Source organism: Panicum virgatum, chromosome 5K (assembly GCF_016808335.1).
Source record: "Panicum virgatum strain AP13 chromosome 5K, P.virgatum_v5, whole genome shotgun sequence".
Lineage (NCBI taxonomy): Eukaryota > Viridiplantae > Streptophyta > Magnoliopsida > Poales > Poaceae > Panicum > Panicum virgatum.
Genome location: NC_053140.1, coordinates 59128726 through 59150025, shown reverse-complemented (window position 1 = coordinate 59150025; position 21300 = coordinate 59128726). Strand labels below are relative to the sequence as shown.

General features: G+C 49.3%; 4 protein-coding genes across 10 annotated transcripts; 2 read left to right on the top strand and 2 right to left on the bottom strand.

The window, feature by feature from the left end:
- Window positions 1-1181: 1181 nt before the first annotated feature.
- Window positions 1182-6534, top strand: LOC120709070 (probable auxin efflux carrier component 5a). The gene is made up of 5 exons (XM_039994587.1): window positions 1182-2446; window positions 2943-3028; window positions 3706-3863; window positions 6062-6138; window positions 6232-6534. The coding sequence occupies exons 1-5, from the start codon at window positions 1755-1757 to the stop codon at window positions 6302-6304; spliced, it is 1086 nt and encodes a 361-aa protein (XP_039850521.1). The 5' UTR covers window positions 1182-1754; the 3' UTR covers window positions 6305-6534.
- On the bottom strand, window positions 4787-9808 carry LOC120709069 (cis-3-alkyl-4-alkyloxetan-2-one decarboxylase-like). Of its 5 annotated transcripts, none has more exons than XR_005689572.1 (15): window positions 9619-9808; window positions 9461-9518; window positions 9306-9361; window positions 8908-9008; window positions 8684-8753; window positions 8341-8410; window positions 7899-7955; window positions 7744-7811; window positions 7591-7671; window positions 7426-7503; window positions 7181-7336; window positions 6957-7109; window positions 6693-6757; window positions 5043-5179; window positions 4787-5000 (listed from the first exon to the last, which is right to left on the bottom strand). XR_005689572.1 is itself a non-coding variant. In XM_039994585.1 (14 exons), the coding sequence occupies exons 1-14, from the start codon at window positions 9742-9744 to the stop codon at window positions 5155-5157; spliced, it is 1164 nt and encodes a 387-aa protein (XP_039850519.1). In that variant the 5' UTR covers window positions 9745-9808; the 3' UTR covers window positions 4787-5154. The 5 variants fall into 5 exon arrangements, 1 of the variants encoding a protein (XP_039850519.1); XR_005689573.1 differs by adding an exon at window positions 5292-5352 and having other exon boundaries at window positions 4787-5179; window positions 9619-9807; XR_005689575.1 differs by adding an exon at window positions 5292-5352 and having other exon boundaries at window positions 4787-5160; window positions 9619-9807.
- A 971-nt stretch (window positions 9809-10779) lies between these two features.
- LOC120710301 lies at window positions 10780-12369 on the top strand. The gene is made up of 4 exons (XM_039995934.1): window positions 10780-10932; window positions 11019-11129; window positions 11252-11452; window positions 11581-12369. Exons 1-4 carry the CDS (start codon window positions 10780-10782, stop codon window positions 12352-12354), a joined length of 1239 nt encoding a protein of 412 aa, XP_039851868.1. The 3' UTR covers window positions 12355-12369.
- A 4808-nt stretch (window positions 12370-17177) lies between these two features.
- Window positions 17178-20425, bottom strand: LOC120709068. 3 transcript variants are annotated; one of them, XM_039994582.1, is made up of 5 exons: window positions 20209-20424; window positions 18810-19974; window positions 18591-18704; window positions 18302-18487; window positions 17178-18171 (listed from the first exon to the last, which is right to left on the bottom strand). In XM_039994582.1, the coding sequence occupies exons 2-5, from the start codon at window positions 18972-18974 to the stop codon at window positions 17416-17418; spliced, it is 1221 nt and encodes a 406-aa protein (XP_039850516.1). In that variant the 5' UTR covers window positions 18975-19974; window positions 20209-20424; the 3' UTR covers window positions 17178-17415. The 3 variants fall into 3 exon arrangements, with proteins under 3 accessions (XP_039850516.1, XP_039850517.1, XP_039850518.1); XM_039994583.1 differs by having other exon boundaries at window positions 18810-18932; window positions 20209-20422; XM_039994584.1 differs by lacking the exon at window positions 18810-19974 and having other exon boundaries at window positions 18591-18759; window positions 20209-20425.
- Window positions 20426-21300: the final 875 nt, after the last annotated feature.

The following is a 21300-nucleotide window of genomic DNA, read 5'->3' as shown; positions in this document are numbered from 1 at the left end:
GCATCGATCAAACAAAGCAGCAGCAGCATGCATGCATTTGGGGATTAATTCCCTAATCCTCTCGGATAACAGGACCTGGATCGGAATATATATTGTGGACATCGCTGCCTTGCTTGTCCTTTACCTCATTTGCTGAAGTAAAAAAGGAGAATATTATTGCGTTGGTTTCTGAATTAGGTCGGATATTTACGTGTGCCTTCATATGCTAACCCTCTTGTGTTTAATATCTGTGTCCTCAATGCCGGTGGATATATGCATGCTACAGCATGATGAAATTTTTCTGAATAAGACAAGTGGTCAAGGTAAAAAAAATCAAACGACCTACAATTTAGAACGGAGTCTAGTCGAGTAACTTCAGTGTTTGTCTAACTAGAAACGCTACTTTTGTTTAGTGCTGGGATGCTGTTGAAAACATGACTCTTGGTCAGCGGATATTGTTTTGTGCAACTAATGATCTCCAGCCTTTTGACCCTAACTTCGACCCTAACCAATATAATATCAGAAAGACATTCGTAGTCAGCATTTCGAAGATTCGGCAAGTAATAAGGGTCTTCAGAGTCCGTGCAACTTTGACCCTAGCTTCTTGTATGAAAATGATTCTAAAAACTTATAAAATTCATATGTTATGGAAGTACTTTCATAACATATCCGTGATATATATTCCAGGACTCTCTTGAAAGCCAATACAAAGTGACATCAATGTCATTCACTCTTCGTTCCACGAAAAAAAATACAGGCATGTTTGGACAACAGGCAAGGGCTAGGAGAATAACCACGTACTGACCACTGTACAACAGTATTAGTTCCTTTGCGCCAATATATGCTCTGATCCATGGGTGAACCCTCCAAAGGATCACGTCTCTTTTTGTCTCTGCTCCAGTAGTACGCGCGAGCGAATATGTGCGCGTGAGAATTGTAGCAAGGGTTTGCTTTGTCCACTCCACCTGCAGGAGTGATCCTACTCGTAGGGCGCTTTTGCAGCAATGCCGACCACCCGAGACGTTGAAGCGTCAGAGATTCAGAGAATGAAATCTTCAGTAGGAAGCGATCTGCTGAGTGCTTTTTCGTTCAGCAGGGATAATGAAAATAGCAACAATTAATTAATGTTATGCTCGAGAACTTGCTAAATGCTAAGGGTGTTTTCAGTAGGCAAGCATGGACCAAGAGATCACAACAATGTGAGGACGGTCGCCACACTCACCACTCTGGTCATCAGAGCATGAGGCCGAAAGCTAGCGAGACCACACTTGCACGGACTCGACTTTCGGCCACTGTCACGCGCTCTCCTGGATTTGCGCGTGCACTATATGGCCACTCCAGTCTATCCGTCCCTGAGACCCTGAAGCTCTTCTTGATTTTAATTTCTCCCTTCGTCAACCCCCCATCGACCGGCATGGCGTGCTCGCATGAATAATATCGCCATGCCATCAGAAAAATTCAGAATCAAAGCGAGCTGATGAGACTCTGTAGTCGATCTCTAGAGCTCTACCTCCCTATCTCTAAACCCCGCATCGCTTTCGTGCTTATCGCTGACAATTATTCCATGCTCTCGTTTCAACGGCCACGATCCACCGACCCATACTAGCTAGCTTCCCTTGTTGCTGACGCTACCTGCATGCACCTGACGTCGTCGGCTTCCTTCTAGCTAGAGCTCGCGCTCTATAAAGCTCCATCGCCACCCCACACGTGACACCCTGCCTCTCACACTGCACATCCCTGGGTACTGTTCAACCTGCACGATCGATCGAGGCGAGATGATCGGGTGGGGCGACGTGTACAAGGTGGTGGCGGCGACGGTGCCGCTCTACTTCGCGCTGTTCCTGGGGTACGGGTCCGTGCGGTGGTGGCGCATCTTCACGCGGGAGCAGTGCGACGCCGTGAACCGCCTGGTGGCCTTCTTCGCGCTGCCCTTCTTCACCTTCGAGTTCACTCTGCACACCGACCCGTTCCAGGTCAACTACCGCGCTGTCGCCGCCGACGTCATCTCCAAGGCCGTCCTCGTCGCCGTCATCGCCTGCTGGGCCAGGTTCGCCGCCGCCAAGGGCGCCGGCTGCGCCGTCGGCTGGTCCATCACCGGCTTCTCCCTCTCCACGCTCACCAACTCGCTCGTCGTCGGCGTGCCCATGGCCCGGGCCATGTACGGCGAGTGGGCGCAGCAGCTCGTCGTCCAGCTCTCCGTCTTCCAGGCCATCGTCTGGCTCACGCTCCTGCTCTTCGTGCTCGAGGTCAGGAAGGCCGCCATAGGCATGTACGTCGCCGCCGCGGACGACTCCCCGGCCGTCAAGGACGTCGAGGCCGCCGATGGCGCCGTGCCCGTCAGCTCCATCGGCGGCGGCGGCAAGCCGTCGCTCTGGGCGCTCGTCAAGGTGGTGGCGCACAAGCTGTCGCGCAACCCCAACACGTACGCCAGCTTCGTCGGCATCACCTGGGCCTGCGTCGCCAACAGGTACGTCGTCTCTCGTGTCGTCCATGCATTCTGTATGATGCACTCCCTCCTCCTGGTCACATTGCAGGCGTGATTCGATTCGATGGCTTAACTTGTTGCTAGGGATTGTTCGGTTATTTGCCGCCGGCGGCCGGGCCGGCGGCTTTAATTTGGCTAGTGCGAAATGTGTGGTAGCCAGGGTAGCTACTAGCTGCCACCAGGAATTTGTGATCTGACGTACGTGACACTAGCTAGCTAGATGCATGGTGATGCGGCTGCTCTCTGATCGACGATGCTCCAGCTAATGCAGACTCCACAACTAATTTCTTCAGTTTCTTTAATAATTCTTGTCTCCGGCTAATATAATGTGCATCGTCGATCGCGCATGCATGATGTGAGCTTACACCGATCGAGTTTACTAACATAAATCAGTCTACTGATGAATCTGAATGCGTATCTCTGACGACGATGGAAAATTATATATATTGTTCTTGTCTCTGAATATATACTGGAACAGGCTGCACATCGAGCTGCCCAGCGCCTTCGAGGGCTCGGTGCTCATCATGTCCAAGTCGGGCACAGGAATGGCCATGTTCAGCATGGGTGAGTACACTGAATGACACATGCAAAACATAAATTTCGCTAGATCAGGTCGATTCGATCGTTTCAAACTGTACATGTACTGGATGAATAACATGTTCTATCTGATCTCCTCCGAAAATCATATACTGACATATACACAAATAAGATGTAGAGAAATTAACTTTTGGTACAAATTAATTAAATAAGAGTGTTGTCGAATATAGGACTGAATACTGATAGATCGACCTGTCAAAATTATTCAGGCTGCAAAGCTACTAGCAAATAATAATGCTTAATCTCAACCATACATGTATGTACAATAGATAAATCTTTTTCTCGAATGACTCAATATTCCAACTTTCTCGTATCTAATACTTCAGCCATTAATACATATTCTATTCGATAATCACCAAAATAATACAAGGAATAAAAAGGAGCAGGATTAGGATCCGAGCCAAAGGGCATAAATTCTATCTGCCGCATGAGTGTGCTAGCGCTGTAACGTAACTAAAAAGAAAGTGAAAAAGCAATCCGATTTTTTGTTTCGAAAAAAAAAAATCCGATTTACCTCATGAAAAAAAGCGTTTTCTTAGTCATATAATAACTATAATGACGCCCCAGCCACGAACTATAGTGATTTACGACGGATAACTTTCTGACGCCGGGCATGTCATTTTCTGCTGTTGCATGGCATGCAGGGTTGTTCATGGCGCAGCAGGAGAAGGTGCTGGCGTGCGGGCCGTGCTTTGCGGCGCTGGGCCTCGTGCTCAAGTTCGCGCTCGGCCCGGCCGCCATGGCCATCGGCTCCATCGCCGTCGGCCTCCGCGGCGACGTCCTCCGCGTCGCCATCATACAGGTACCGGCTCGCTCGCCTCTTTGGATTAACAATTTAGCATTGGAATTTAAAATAGCTATATACTTGGCAATGGCAAGAAAGAAATTTGCACAAAAAATTGGTGCTAGTAATTATAATAGTGGTTCGCATTGGAATTTCCTACGAAGTTCGTATTGATTTGTGAAGCAGACAGTAATAAATTAGCTTATGAATTGGGGAGCAAATATGATGGTTTATTAGTAGTATATAATTAACCTCAGGAGGAGGCAGTTTCTGGTGGTGGTTGCTACGTAGAGTTGATGGTACGATGATGTCAATCTACCTACCTTCTGTAGGCGTTTTAGCTGTAACTTTTACCAACACTTCAGACCGAAGTCTCGCAACTTTACTTTTGACAAAACATCCCTTGACGATTCCCAATTGAATGTCACGACGCACACGACTGATAGGTACATGCATGGGCAAAATTCTGAACTTTCTAGTTATTACTTCCTTTTTGGGTATAGTAGTTTAACTCCGGGACAAAATATTTCCCAAGGTCATCCATCATGATTGCATTGCGCCGACATTACACTGCATCCACACAAAAAATTATCGCACAAGCCGCCCGAACGTTTTGTGTAGACGGGTCAGGAATAAAGGTCACCGGAAACCGGAGTAGCCTTTATAAAACAAAACAGAGGTGCCTTATGCGTATGGTTGACAACGTCAGGCAAAAGAAAGATACCTGAACAAATGGAGGGTCTGATGTCAAAACCACAAAATCACCACATTGAGATACGAGATGAGCTTGTCAGCACCAGGACAGCAGAGCACCACTAACCTTACCAAATTGTGCTTTAAGACCAATGTTGCTTGCACAGCCATAAACATGAACCTTATATGTAGCTTAATAAACAGCGTGCTCAAAGGCGCAATAACAGGGTAGTTAATTAGTCCCGATGTTTATGCAAGTGCGCATTCCACACAATAGTTGTTATCATCATTATTTCAGTATAAGCACATTGGTTATCTTGACCTTGTATAAGACTACAGAGCATTCACTTTCATATCACACAGAAACATGAGTCAAACATTAAATTTTCCAACACTAAACAATGCATGAATCCTATTCCAAGAACATGGAACACAAAACCAGTAATGTTGTTGTCTGAAAATGTAGAAGATCACTTTAGGGTAGTGTTTTTGTTGTCTGAAAATGTAGAAGATCACTTTAGGGTAGTGTTTTCTTGATAAACTTATCCAGCGTGAGAGTGGGTTAGCCTCAATGGGTCGGTGCAGCCTCACTTTTCATAACAAAAAGTGCATATCCCTATTGCTTCACCACATTTTGACTCCTGCCAAAGATAAGAGATCATTGAAGAAAAGAAAAAACCATCTTGAATTAAAAAAAAACGTACACAGAGCAAACAAAACTTTGTTCAAGAAAGTGCAGCATGACCATTACACCTGAGTAGCACATCTGTAATTGGTATGTTCTAGACCCTGTCCCCACACAATTCATGGTCATCTGCCAAGCAAAATGCCAGGTCAAAAGCATCAACTCGGGAAGTCATCACCAACCACTTATCAGATGCATAATGCATAATGATGGATCAAACTATATTAATTAAACACCGGGTCCAATATATTAATAGAAATATATATAAAGTCCTACGACATGATTCTGCTGAAGGTTTTAAAACCCAGTAGTTGCTCTTGTGGAGCATCCACTTGTAAAATGCACCAGGGCAGACCTATTCACATGCATGCTAATGCGCATCTCACTGGAGATGAACTAACTTCAACTCGATAAAAAAAAAGGTTTGCTTTCTTGGGAGAAGGAAAGGTTTTTGATGAGGAGCACCGTCAAATAACAGAAGAGAATAATTTATTCGCCGTATTGACTGATGCCCCATTTAGATTTTAGACACTTCGAGTCATATATATAATATGACAAAAGGATGTAAAATGGTATCAGTTTTGTTTTAGAGAGATAGGAGCTTCCTTATGCTCAAAGATAAAAATTATTTCTGTTTGCCAAGTTGGATTTACCGTATGATAAAAGGATGTCAAACCCGATTCATTTTTGAGAGCCAATTTGGTGCCCCATTGTGTTTTCAATTTGTTTCTAGTGAGTAATGCGAGCATATGTGTACAATATTGATCTCTTGAGATTTTGTTTCCACCTGAAGTATAGAACTTATGCATAGGCTAATATTTGTACAAACTTTCTACAGGCTGCACTACCTCAATCCATCACATCATTTATATTCGCAAAAGAATATGGGTTGCATGCTGATGTTCTCAGTACCGCGTAAGTATTTTGATCTGGCTACAGGTTGCTAGTAGTTGAAGGCTTGCTCCTGCAATTTCTCAGCCTTAACCATATTGTTGCTCAATTTTGCAGGGTTATTTTTGGGATGCTTGTCTCCTTGCCGTTGCTAGTTGGATTTTATATTGTTTTAGAGTTAATTAGATAGACAAGGGTGCACAGCCTTAAGCCTAATGATGAAACACGTTCTTCCCTTGAAGCTGCCCAAACATGCATACTGACAAGTGCTGAGAAATGTCTCCTGCTTTCTTTCCTCATTGCACAAAACTGCAAAGGGAGTTATTGAGTAATATCAAATATGTTTTGACACGTATTATGTACGAAGAATGCTTATTCATTCTGTTATTAAAATGAATGTGTAGCATGCAGATTTGATTTTGAGTTTGTTATCACTGAGCCGGTCTAAGCAGGAAAAGTTGTTAGTTATAAAAAAATGGCAGAGATATAAATTCATTATTGCCTAACTTTATTAAGAGCCAACCTAAGTTTGCCCATTTGAAAACTTACCAGAGGAGGAAAGCAAGAAACAGGATTACCTGAATATACTTTTGATTATATTGCCTAACTCTTCACCACGGTCCTCCTGCACATGGTGTCCTGCCTGCACAAGTCATTGTGCAGGAGAGTATGAATTAATATAATATGAAATGAAGAAAAAGTAAGAAACAAATCCAGAAATTGCATCAGACGATCATGCACAACCATATGCATCCCTATGCATGCAGCACAAACCACACACTCCCAGCCACAAAGAAGCATGAAAATGATTAAACATGAAATAAGCAGTTTTCATGACAAACCATTGGCAGCTCTACAATCTTCTGGTTTAGACCCCCAAAAAACTCTTCCACCCCATCATAGCTGAGCCAACGATCTCTCATGCCCCAGCATACTGTCGTCTTTGTTTTCCACGAATCACTTCCTAATATGCTTCTCATGGATTCAATGTATGCCTGTGTTAGAAACATCCAATTTAGAAATATAAATTCAATGAAGCAAACACAATGAGATAGATGGGAACCACCTTAAGGTCCTTTTTCATAGCTTTGCTTATTGCATTCAGTGCAAATCCAGAGGAACCAGAGACAAGGTATGGCCTTCTATACACCATAGCATCTTCTTCCTTCATCATGTATGGACCACAACTAGTCAATAACTTATCACTAGCTCTGAGAGGGTCCTGAGAGAATTCAAGGAAAGGAATTACATCTGAATGCAAAACCAAATCAGTCAGATAGGTTAAACTCAGTTGACATGATGTCTGCTAACCTGAGAAAATATCTCGCCCAACAAGAAGTTGCTGAATGAAGCCAGGGGAGATGGAAGGCTCACATGTTTATCAGTTATCTATAATATTTTTATATTTCAATATCAGCGTACGACTATGAGGCTTGTGAAGGAAGAACTGTATTTATGACTGTAACAAGAACTAACCGGTGGATTCACTAGAACAAGATGGTTCAGTTTGTCTTGATGTTCACTAGCATATTTGACTGCAACTGGAGCAAAGTAGCCCTGCAAATTTGCATTCTTATGCAACAAATATCATAGAGATGCATACATAAACACTGTCACAATGAGAAGAACCTGGACAACAATAGAGAGCTTATCAGGAGCAACAGCATTGATTAGAGATCCCAAGGACGCAGTATACTCTGAAAAATAGGAGTTGATATCATTGTGTTGTTGACTATGCATATATTTGGGTAAACAGAATAATCAGTATGTTTCGATCATTTTACCATCAAGAGTATAGTCAAAACCATATTTCGGTTGAGGCTTATCAGAAAATCCAAATCCTGCAGACATAAACTTCTTCACATTCAAATTAGATAACCAAATCATTCTGCCCCCCCAATCCCAATACCAGGGAACAGAATAGCAAGATTAAACAAAATGGGTTTTTAGAAGGCTATAATGCTGCTGCGTGATTTTACAGGAGGTAGAATTTGCAGATGGCAAATTATAACCAAATGTTGGCTTGTTTTTGAGGTTTGGTGCCAAAAGATCATATTTGGTACAAGCGATGACTCTGTATGGGTATATAAACATATCGTCAAGCATAACTATCAATACTCCAAAACATTTGTGCCACCGGCAACATTAATATATGCATTGGTTCTTCTCCCTGCCAAGTCAGAACCTTTTGCATTAATCGAACAGCAAGAGATGCGTGTAACTCACCGAGCCAATCAAAAGCAATGGCATGATATTTGTCTGATAGTAAAGGCAGCACATTGCGATAAGAGTATGCCTGTAACCAAGTGTAGTAGCAATAAATCATGAAATTATATAGATCAGCTCAGCCAATTTCAGTTTAAGAGATCTCTACAGTTTCATAAAGCAACTGCAGGTTGTGAAGAACATAACAATGCTAATTTGATTATAGACTCATAATTTTGTTTCTACTGACATTAGCCAGTCTTCAATAGGGCACATAAAACTGAGGTGAAGACATATCTCATACTTTCAATCAACCAATTTGTTAGTCATGCAAGAAATAAGCAATAAGCAGATAAAAACCCACCTGAGATGGCAAGCCATGAATTAAAAGCACTATAGGATTAGAAGAGCTCCCAGCCTCTACACAGAACCATCTGCATCACAGTAAAAAAACACAAACGACAGCTGTTTTCTGTAATGTGTCAACATACTTCTCAAGAAAGTAGACACATGGCATAAAAATACAAGATTGAATGCAATACACATTTTTGTACCTGACACCCTGCTAACCAATATAGCTCAATTCACCTGAAAACGTCATCTGAAGGTTGAGATCCTGATCCCATCGTCAGGCCAAAGAAGGGGTCCTTTGCCTTCCCTTTATCCCCATATACAGGGTAAGCATTTACCTGCATTGCAATTCAACGCCATCGTATAAAAAATAAAGGTCTCTACTGCCCCTAATGCATCAGAAACTAATTGCAACACACCAGCATGCGCGCACACAAAAAATAAATGGAACATTAAAATGTGCCCTGCAGCCACTTGATAAAACCAGATATTCATGGAATTTGACTACATTTAAAAGCCAAAGGCGCCAACACGTTTCCATTTCTCAGCTTCCGAATGTGAAATTCGATGTCAGAATGTCAGATGGAACCATTAGCCAAGTACGAAACAGCCACGAAAACAGAGTAGCAGCATACCATTTTCCCCTGAGCAAACCACTCGTCCGACTTACTTGGTCCTTCCCCGTACTTCCCTGCACCAATAACGCATTAACGAAAAGGAAACACAAACAATATTGCGCAACCCGAATCGAGCCCGCTCGACAAAAGCCCAAGATTCACAAAGCCCTAACCTCCACTGAAGGAGAAGCCGTCCCCAATGGACTCCTCCGCATCGATCAAGTAGTAATCCTATACATCAACACACAATTAACTCAAACTTCCGATCACAAATGCGGCATGGTAACATGATCGGCTCGCGTCAGCGCGCGGGTTTGGGGTCGTGCGAGACCTCGTCATTGGGGAGGGCAGCCCGGGGCCAAGAGGGGAGCTTCCGCGGCCGTAGACGGGAGATGCGGGCGGTGCGGAAGCTCGGCGCGGCTACGGCCGGGCCAACGACGGCGAGCGGCGGCGCCATGGGAGGTGGTGGATGCTGCCATGGGGAATCCGATTCCGTTGGTGTTTTGGAGGGAGGAGGCGAACAGGGGATAGGGTTTGCTTGGTTGGCGCGCCTTCCCAGCTCCAACTGCCGTTGGGCCCCAACTGCCACCTCCTCAAGCCCAGTTTCCTTTGTGGGCCGTCGGCCTGTGGTGGATAGAGGTCCTTCTCCTTCGAACGACTCGAACCAAATGTTAAATGTTGCACATGAACAGCGAGAGAAATAAAAAAAAAAGAAAAAAAACATGTGACAGCATGGCATGACGTTTAATTAATCTTTTTTTAAAACACAGAGACTCAGACGCTCATAAACATGCAGGCACACTCATCTCTATAAATACACACGCGCAATCCTGTCTGTATGAGCACCTCCGAAGAGAAAGATACAGTCTTATGAATACACGCACACAATCATATTCCTATGAGCACCTCCAAGAGATTCATACAGGTAGATTCTTGATATTAATGAAATCACCACAAGCGTCTCGATGTTGGATAGGTGTGTTGCCTACAACTGAAAGAAAGTGCCGGTTAGATTCCAAAATAAATATATGAAAAAAATACAAACACTCATTGCCGAGTCGGGGGCACGTCTGATTAATCTAATCTCTCGTCAAAGCAAGAAGTTATCTGAATCTGACAACTCGATGGATGCGAGTACGCGACGACTTTGAGTCTTGTATTGAAAAGCGCAGCCGTGAAAACTAGAGATTCGAAACTGAATTTAATTCCTGGATGGAAACTCCCATTAAGTCGACACTAAGTTAGAGACAGGGATCGCATCTTACCTCCCAATCCCAACTTATCTTCTTCGTCCGCAAAAGAATGGTGAGGGAGCTTCCTCGATCTCCTCTGCATTCTCTCGCTATCTTTTCTTCGCTCTGAATTATTCAGTGTTCTTATCTACTAGTACTAGTACACGGATTGGTCAAGAGAATGTGAGCTTGCCTGCATAGAAACTGCTTGCTTGCTTCTGGTTTTGTTTATATCTTGATGCAAATGCAATTGCAACCCCATGTTCTTTCTGACAGCGCACCGCGCCACCAGAGGACCGACGTTCAACGATGCGCCCGACAGACGGTTCTTCCGCATCTGGCCCATGGCAGCGTTGATCTTTTCTGTGCTGGTGTTTCTCGCCGGTGCCGTTGTTGCCATTCAGTACAAGGAGGTGAGTACTGTGCTCGCAGCTAGACGTTATTTGATGTCTTCGGGCAGGGAGTGCAGATTCTCTGAAAGCTCACTTGTTTCTTGCAGAATTTCTCAATATGGCAGTTACAACAAAAAGGAACGGTTGCAACTGAGAAGATCAGGCCACCGACGAGTGAAGTGCCCGTCCAGCCAACCGAAGAACCCAACGTCTGTGAGGTTGTTGAACTCAAACACCTTGGGAAAAACTTGTAATATTGCAAGTAGCAACACGGCATTTGATTTTCTCTTCTCATGACAAATCGACTGAGGGCAATTGTTCTGCTGCCACCATTGTTCAGAAGAAGAACCAATGCCGGCCTTCAGGCAGCGAACCGTTGCCGAGGGGCATCGTGCAGGACAAGTCCAATTTCGAGATGGTCCAGATGGAGTCGCTGGGTGCCGATCCTGAACGGAACGACGACGCCAGGCCGCCGAAAAGCCTCCTGGCGATCCCCGTCGGCATCAAGCAGAAGGCGGTCGTCGACAAGCTTGTCGCCAAGGTAACCTCCCTCTGAATTCTGATACACTGCTGCCCTCCATTGTTCAGCCCTGCTTCGATCTTCATGTAGTAGCTTCGTGCTCTGTTGCCGCTGTGACATGCCTGACTAATAAAGTGATCGCCGTGCAGTTCCCGGCTGCCAACTTCGTCGTGATGCTGTTCCACTACGACGGCGTGGTCGACGGGTGGCGAGACCTCAAGTGGTCGGACGACGCGATCCACGTCGCCGTGCGCGACCAGACCAAGTGGTGGTTCGCCAAGCGGTTCCTGCACCCCGACGTGGTGGCGGAGTACGAGTACATCTTCCTCTGGGACGAGGACATGGAGGTGGACAGCTTCGACCCGCTCGAGTACCTGCGGATCGCGAGGAGGGAAGGGCTCGATATCTCGCAGCCGGCGCTGGACCGCCGGTCGCAGATACACCACCGGCTCACGGCCCGCGCGCGCAACGTCGACGTCCACCGGCGGTTCTACAAGACGAGCGGCCATGGCCGGTGCTACGGCAACAGCACGGGGCCGCCGTGCACGGGGTGGGTGGAGATGATGGTGCCGGTGTTCTCGCGCGCGGCGTGGCGGTGCGCGTGGCACATGATTCAGAACGACCTCATCTACGCCTGGGGGATGGACTTCAAGCTTGGCTACTGCGCGCAGGGCGACCGGCGGCACAACGTCGGCGTAGTCGACAGCCAGTACGTGCTCCACCGGGGTATCCCCACGCTCGGCGGCGGCGGCGGCGCCGCGGCGCCAGTGTCAGCGTCGGCGCCGACGCCGGCGGCAGACCGGTCGGCGGTGCGGCAAAGATCCTCCACCGAGCTGCAGGTGTTCAATAGGAGATGGAACGAGGCCGTCGAGGAGGACGGGTGCTGGACCGACCCTTATCCGACGACGGCGACCAATGGTTGACGGACTGATCGATCAATGCGTCGCCGTCGCCGGTCTTGCCAAGATTGATACACCATAGCTCCATATGGGATTTACAGATTGTTTTAAATTCCCACCAACAAAATTGACAGGGAATCATTGGCGAGGAAGAACAAAAACTTCCACTTGGCTGCACTGCCCCGCTGGAATCCTTGGCCACGGAAGCAGAGATTGCTTTGCTTTTCCATGCTCAGGTTCGACCAGTGATGCCAATGGCCACGATTCGGTCAAGAAAAGAATTCCAGAACTCGCGGAGGCCATGCTGCTGAACCTGAACAGGCACCTCCATGGCAACCATGCAGACGCAGGTATGTACTTGCCAGGCGCGGCACGGAGACCTGCCCGGCTGCCCCGCTGACGGTGGAGCGGGGGCGTGAGGCGTCGAACTTCTCCGAACGCGTCTGCGGTAGCTCCGTCGCCGCCCGTCTTCGCCGGCGAAGGGGAATCCCGAATCCCCTCTGCTTCTTCTAAGCCGCCGGACCACCAGTCCACCACGGCTTGAGGAGGAAGACGACTCGCTTACGCGCTGAATCCAGGCCGTACAATTACGATCGGACGGACGCTGTGTACTCAGGGGGCGGACGGTATTTCAAATACCGTCCACCCGGTCGGTATTTGACTTTTGAAACACCGTCCGCCCCCTGCGTCGCGAGGAACGCTGGCCGCCTCCGCTTCAGGCCGTACCTTGCCGGAGCTCCGCCGCACACAGGATGCTCCATCTTCCCCTCTCCCTCGTAACCGTGAGCTCTCCTTCTTCCCAAACTCGCCGCCGGAATCCGGTCTGCCATTCCGCGCCGCGCGTTCTTCTCGTTTCTCGTGGAGGTCTCGCAGCCGCCCGTCCAGCGTCGACCAAGGTCCATGCCAATGCGATCTCGGCGCGCGGGATAGCTAGCTCTTCTGCAGGACTGCAACTCGGCAAGATCCAGTGTGGCAATGCATATTGGAAGTTGGAACCATGACCTCGATCGCTTGATATTGTTTTGCGAATTCTTCCCCTGCCATAGGGCGGCATGGGCTTGACATTTGAAATTTTCACTAGTGCTCTTCATGAATAGGTCACATCAGGAATCTGAGAATTTAGATTACATTGAATTACTGAACTGATGAACAACTGAGTTCTCAGGCCGTAGCACCGAAGCACAACGTCCGCTTCAGGACCATGAATGGCGGAACGAGCACGCGTCAGTGTCTGCAGCGGCAGCAGGGGCGTTGCTTCCTTTCCTTGCCGGGGTGCCAGCCACCGACCGTCCTCGCGACGGACATGGCCGGCACGATCTCCGTCGGTTGTGAATGGGCGCGCTCAGAGCATCCCGCACGCAGCGTGCGCTGCGCCATGGCCACGCGCCGCCTCCGAGGGACTCGACGCTCACCACCGTTCACGGAGACGGACGCGACGCCACTCGCAGGGAGGCCTGTCTGACCTACCGGAGGCCTCCAGCAGGGCAGACGAGACGGTTCCCCGCATGGGGCGGCCGGAACACCGCGGCGTGGCGACCCCGGGGGTGGACGGTAAATGAAATACCGTCCACCCCGGACGGTGGACGAGATACCGTCCACCCCCTGGGTGGCTCCTAGCCGTCGGATCACACCTGAACGGGCGCACGAAGCACACCCGTTCCCCTTTTCCCTTTCCCCTTCCTGGTTCCTGCTGGTCATACCGCACCGTCCGGGCCCGTCTCCCGAGCAAGAGGAAGGTTCTAGAACCTTCGCAGGTGTGGTGCTCTGGTGCACGTGAAGTCGGCTGCGCACGCCTCCTCCAGTCCTCCTCCTCGTCGCCGGACGCGGACGAGGAGACGGAGTTCCTGGCTTCTAGTATGAGTGCGCCGAGCCGCCGACACCGTGGCCCTCGCCGGCGTGGCTGCCGCGCGCTCGCCGGATTACAGCCTCACAGGCCCCCATTCTCCTCCTCCTCCTCCTCTCCCTCTGCTTCCGTCTCCGAGGTGCTGCAAATAAAGCTTGCGCCGCCTCCGTCGATGATTCTGTCGCCATGGTTGATTCCACTTACGTTTACGTTGTGTGGCTGTGGACTGTGGAGGTCGAGCCAAACACCACATCGGCGGCAGAAGAGAGATGACTAGTTTACTACTGAATCCAGATGTGGCTAGAATAATCCGAGAAATCTGTTTCATCCTGGACTAATCCTGGACTTACGACTTACGAGCAGCATGGAAGCAGAAATGGCTGGTCAGGTATATATTTCTTCTTCCAGGCAGAAACCCAACGCAGGCGATGAACACACTGCCCAACCGAGAACCCGGCGGCGATGACGAGGAGGGACGCAATGAGAGGACGAGGTGAGCAGCTAGCCTCCAATCTGTGCAACCGCAGGACGGATACGAATGACTGGCGGTCCTGGCTGCGCATGACCTCCCGTGGCCTGTGAATGAGCCGCCACCGCCAATATCCCTCCGGCCGGCCATAGATGGCTCGACCGCTCATCAAGATGACGCCACACGCCGCTGGGAGTACTCTAGGACATATGGGAGGCTACCAGCAGGCGGTTCGCCGCAGGGAGCGGCCGGAACGCGGCGGCGCGGCGGCGGCGTAGCGACCCCGGGGGTGGACGGTAAATGAAATACCGTCCACCCCCTGGGTGGTTCTCAGCCGTCGGATCGCAATTGCACGGCTCATATTAGCGCCCAAGATAGTTAAGGGAGCTCCTTTTCTCCTACCTGGTCTCCTATACGGCTATACCGGGCACCGCACCGCACCGAACAACGGAGCAAGCGGAAGGTTCTAGAACCTTCCCGGCGGCGGATGGTGGTGCTCTGCTGCGCGCGAAGGCAGCGGCTCCCGCCTCGTACTCGTCGGCGGCGGACGAGGAGGCGGAGTTCCCGTACGTGTGCGATGCCTCCGCGGCCGCTGCCGCACCTCACCGACGGCCAAGAACTCGCTCGACCACGATTAACGAACCAATGAGAAGCGAAACTGGACGCTCATGGGGATGGGGCTGGTCAACCGATGCAGCCTGGCCAGCGCCCGCAAACAGATTCGGCTGATCAGCTTTTTCTTCCAGCAACACTGCCAGCCGAGGTGAGAGGAGACTCTCCAATCTCTCTCCAGCTGCAGGGCGGATTGGCTGGCGCGACCTCCGCCGGCGGTGAACGAGCACGCTCAGAACATCCCGCACGGGCGCCGCCTCCGCCGGGGAGGGCTCGACGCCGTCGCGCACGGCCTCTCTCGGACACGGAACGAGATCCTCTGCAATGTCGTTGAAACTATGTGAGGGAGACCGGAGACGTCCTTCGTATCTGTACATTCATTGGACATCGAACGGCTTGCTCCTCAAAGCACCTCGCCAGTCAAGCGCGTGCCGTTCCCCCTTTCCCGTTCCTCGATCCGCCGTCCCGGGATTCGGTGACTATGGTTCTACGAATTCTTCCCCTGGCATAGTGCATGGACTTCACATCTGAAAATTTCACGAGTGCTCTTCTTGCATAGATCACATCAGGAATCTGAGAATTGAGATTACAGTGAACTAATTGAACTCATGAACAACTGAGTTCTCAGGCTGGCTTGACGCAGTGATTGGCTGATCATGATTGCTCTACTGAAAGTTCCGCTATGTTCTAGTGCCGACAAGATAAACAGTCAAACACACACAGAGACACAAGATGCTGATGACAATGTTTATATTAGAAGCGCAGCTCATACGCGAACCTGATATACAGCAACACGACGACCGGCGGTGTCAACAATGTCAAGACCTCCTGCTGGTCTGTCACCGCTGCCGTGGTCTGCCGGCGGCGAGCCCTCCCAAGCCGCGCTGAGTTGCTTTGCATGCTTGATGGATGATGGGTTTCGTGCGGGCGGGCGAGCACAACGCCACAACCTGTCAACAAAAATTAAGCAGCCCAGTTTTCCCTCGTGGAGTCGTGGGCCGTTAATCTGCGGCAGCAGATAACAGCCTCGTTGGTTTGGCCCGTAACACGGTTCGGCCCAACAACAAGCGCTAGAACCGGGAAAGAATGGGTCCACCGACCAACTAATTAGCAATTACTAATTACTAAGGTCTTGTTCCGTAATGCGATGTGGCTTTGCTGGAGCGCGATCTGGTGAGATGAGAGCATCTCCAGCCTCTAAATTTGACCCTCTAAATGCTAACAGAGTCACCTACTACTATTTTACAGGAGTTTGTAAAAGCTTAGCAATAACCCTCAATTCTAATTTATAATGTAGGGTTCACTAGAGACCCCCTGGAAAAGGAGGGTGGAGGAAGGAGTTTGGAGGCCTGCCTAAAATAAAATAAAGAGTTTGCTGGAGTGCATCTTTTTTATTTAACCCTCTAAACTCATGATAGGGGATTGTTTAGAGGGTCTACTGAAGTTGCTTTGATGCATGCATTTCGACTGAATCCAGCTACTTCAGCAGGGTTAGTGATCATGCCACAAAATATAGTGCTCTTGGTCTTGCACTCGTATGTTTCCAAGTGAAATTCGTGTGTTACCATAAGAGCCGTCAACTACACAGCTAGTAAAATCGGACCACTATTCTCTGTATTTGCCAAACGACTATGGTGCTCTTTGTTCAAGCTTCTGTTTGATTTTGAAGGTTCGATTCTACGAAATTCATTGAATGACTCCCCAAAATGGAATTCAGCCTACATTACCTTCTCTTTTGACTTTATTTGTTTCATCCTGGAATTCAATAATACGGAAGGTGGCCTGTCACCTGTGCTAACCTACTGCATGTTACATACTAGCGTTTTAAGGGAAACCACAGCTATTTTGACACGTACAATTGAACTAAAGCTATTTTGGCATTCGGTGAAGGTAGCTTTTACAGTTTCTGAATTATCTCATTACTGAAAAAGTTCAGAAAAAATTGCATTGCAGCTTCTTTTTTATTCGCGCCTGCTTTTTTTTTCCTTGAGATCAGAGAAAGAAAAAAAATTACAATCTGTACATCATACATGAGATTGCTCTGAGCTCTCTGAAGCTGTAAATATGGTGTATAATCTGTCATCTAGGCAAGGTCAATGTAACAGCTACTGACTACTGTAGTGTACCTCCCGTCCCGGCACCATCTCCTGCCGTCGGACGGTCAGCCGGTGGTCGCCGGATCGGGGTAAGGGTCGGTCCAGCACCCGTCCTCCGCCACGGCCTCCTTCCACCTCCTGTTGAACAGCTTCAGCTCGGTGTACGACCGCTGCCTCACCGCCAGCCGGTCCGCCGCCGACGCCGACACCTGCGGCTTGCCGCCGTCGCCGAGCGTGGGGATGCCCCGGTGGAGCACGTACTGGCTGTCGACGACGCCGACGTTGCGCCGCCGGTCGCCCTGCGCGCAGTAGCCGAGCTTGAAGTCCATCCCCCAGGCGTAGATGAGGTCGTTCTGGATCATGTGCCACGCGCACCGCCACGCCGCGCGCGAGAACACCGGCACCATCATCTCCACCCACCCCGTGCACGGCGGCCCCGTGCTGTTGCCGTTGCACCGGCCATGGCCGCTCGTCTTGTAGAACCGCCGGTGGACGTCGACGTTGCGCGCGCGGGCCGTGAGACGGTGGTGGATCTGCGACCGGCGGTCCAGCGCCGGCTGCGAGATCTCGAGCCCTTCCCTCCTCACGATCCGCAGGTACTCGAGCGGGTCGAAGCTATCCACCTCGATGTCCTCGTCCCAGAGGAAGATGTACTCGTACTCCGCCACCACGTCCGGGTGCAGGAACCGCTTGGCGAACCACCACTTGGTCTGGTCGCGCACGGCGACGTGGATGGCGCGGTCCGACCACTTGAGGTCTCGCCACCCGTCAACCACGCCGTCGTAGTGGAACAGCATCACGACGAAGTTGGAAGCCGGGAACTGCACGGCGATCACTTTATTAATCAGGCATGTAACAACGGCAACAGAGCACGGCGCTACTACATGAAGATCGAAGCAGGGCTGAACAGTCGAGGGCAGCAGAGTGTATCAGAATTCAGAGGGAGGTTACCTTGGCGACAAGCTTGTCGACGACCGCCTTCTGCTTGATGCCGACGGGGATCGCTAGGAGGCTTTTCGACGGCCTAACAGCCTTCTTCCGCCCTGGATTGCCGCCCAGGGACTCCATCTGGAAGTTGGACTTATCCTGCACGATGCCCCTCGGCAAGGCCTCGCTGCCTGAAGGTCTGCATTGGTTCTGCAGAGTTTTTTTTTAGCAAGAGTTCTTCAGTAACTGCTCTTGTAATATTCTCGGTTGTCAAACTGTCATGAATAGTAGCAGCAAATGGATATGCTTTAACCTCACAGAGGTTGGGTTCCTCTGTTGGCTCAGCGCGCAACGCGCTCGTCGCTGGAGGCCTGATCTCCTCGGTTGCAAACGCTTCTCTTGGATGCAGCTGCAGTATCGACAAGTTCTGCAGAAACACATCGAGCAAGAATGACCTTTCAGAATCCGGAGTATATATACACCTGAAAACATCCAAGAAAACATGCTTAGCTATCCGAAGTTCAGAACAGACCTCCTTGTGATCAAGCGTGACAATTGCACCAGCGACGAATATTAGTACGAAGAAAAATATCAGTGCCGCCGGTGGAGCGATGCTGAAGAACCTCTTATGCGACGCATCATTGGAGATCGGACCCTGGGGCAGGTTATCAGAAGGAACAATGGGTGAGGGCATCATACATGCGGTTGCAATTGCATTGCGTCAAGATTCAATTCAACATGTCTGAACTCTGAATCGGGAAAGCAAGGACTTCTCACGGAGGAAATCGGTTCACGAAGGACGAGGCAAACTCATATTCCCGGGAAACCCAGTCCAGGAAGGTAAGCTATGCTAAAATTCACCCTGAAATCAACTGCAAGTGTGACCTCTACGCAAAGAAACTAACAAGGGTTAAAAATTCAGCAACCCCATCCTGCTCCATGAGCTGTATTCAGACTTCAGAGGGGGAAAGCATCCGAAAGACCATGCACACGTGCGCATTCATTTCAACTTTCAAAGAGAATTATGATGTTCTAATCTGTTCAACCAGGTATCAGCTACAAAAGATTCTTAACAGAATCAGCACTTGCGCACAAAGGCAGGTGAATTTCAAATTCGTCCCTGTGATGCCGGAACAGGGAACACACACCAAACTTCCTCATAGAGGATTCAACCAGCAACCGCTGCAGGGAGATCTCACTGTGACCGGAAACAAAAAGGCTCAGCCTTTACCAGAATGGGTTTGTCGCCGGCGAGCATCCCCGACGAGAACAGCGCCGCGGGTACCCACCGCCCACACAGCGCTCCACGTCGGAGCGCGGCGATGTGCGCCGAGAACGCCGGCGCCATAGTTGAGGCGGCGGCGCGGCGCGAGTACCCGTTCCTTTCCGAAACAGGTGCGGTGCGTTCGAGCCCGATCCAATTCGAACTTTTAGAAGAGAAGCACAGTTGCTCACCATTCAGAGGGCTCCCGGAGCTCCGCCCCCGCCCGCCTGCGCACCCGCAGCCGCCGGATTCCCGCTTCCCTCCCCCCACACCCCTCACCGCTGGGCGTGACGGTTTCTCTCCCCTGCCGCAAGGTTCGCGGGCGCCGCTCCAACAAACTCGAGACGGGATGCTGCGGTTCCTCGACACCGCTACCATGGAACTACCGACGCCGTCCAAAGGTCCTGTCGCCGACCTCGACCCGGCGATTCGACTTCCAGTCGAAAACGAAAAAAAAATGCCAAAGTAGCGGAGGCGGTTAAGCTCTTATTATCTTCCCAAAACACCTCTCCGTTCGTAAAATTTGTACAAAATATCACTGATTCGCAGGCATGGACGAATTATCAAAACACCTCTGGGAGAAGCAGAAGCTACACCACTCAAGAAATCGCATGGAGGGTTTGGCAAGGATGAGAAAAACAGAGGAGAACGAGGGGAATCGCCATACCATCGCAAAAGGATCATGAATTCTTCGAGAAGCTGCTGCTGACGGTGATGATCATTTGCGGGCTGGAGTGAACAATCCGGGACTGCGCCGCAATCGGAATTTCTGTGACGGTGAGACAAAAGCTGATGGAAATGAAGAAGAGGAGGGAGAGGAGTTTGAGGGGTGACCGGCTGAGACACGTGAGATGGTGAGACTAATGGAGGGATATTTTAATACTCTAGCCCCTGGTGGCTTTCAGTTTCGTTTCATGCTACTAGGGTCTTTTTTTTTAATTGTACCCCTTAAACTTTGCCAATTTTATGACGTGCAACTTTTGTATCTAAAGTCTTGTACAACGTTGTTTTGTGGAAAATCTAGGACACCATATATTCCTGGCTTCGGTATTTGTTGGCGCACAAAATATATGGATTTCTTGTATGTTCGATGCCTTCGGCAAGCTAGAAACAAATTGGAGCCTAGGCTTTTCAACGACCTATAAGAGACACCAATCCTTGTTAAAGCTATGTCATCCACCGGAGGAAAAAGAGGAAGAACCTATCTCACTAACCTTCCGTTAGGGTTGAATTGGGGCATGATAAAATGGGGAAGGGGTCGAACAACCTTATTTCATTGAAGCAACGCCGTCTCTGTGTCTCTCCATCGTTATCGAAACACCTAAATCTCTATGCCACCTTGTCTGGAGTTTCTAATGTCACCGCCGTCACCACCCCCTTCATCAGATCTGCCATGACGAAATCAAAGCCATTCTACATCCTTGTCATCATCAAAGAAGAGAAGGTATAAAAAAAACAACACAAAAAAGCTTAGGATAGGGAAGACATAAATCCTAAACATAGAACTCGATCATGTAGCTGGAAAGTGGATCCTGACTCTCTCTAATCATTTTTCTCTTGCTTGTGTTTCTTTGCATGAAAAGGAGCTATTTTTAAACATTACAGTCTAGAGACAGATTTATCAACTTTATTTAAGCTCAACCCGTCAAAAATGTCCAAGGGAAATTATTTTTGGGAAAAGGAGGGGATCAATATCTAGAGATGAATTTGCACCAATCCTACTTCATTTCCCACCAATATCCACTGGTCCAATGCACCA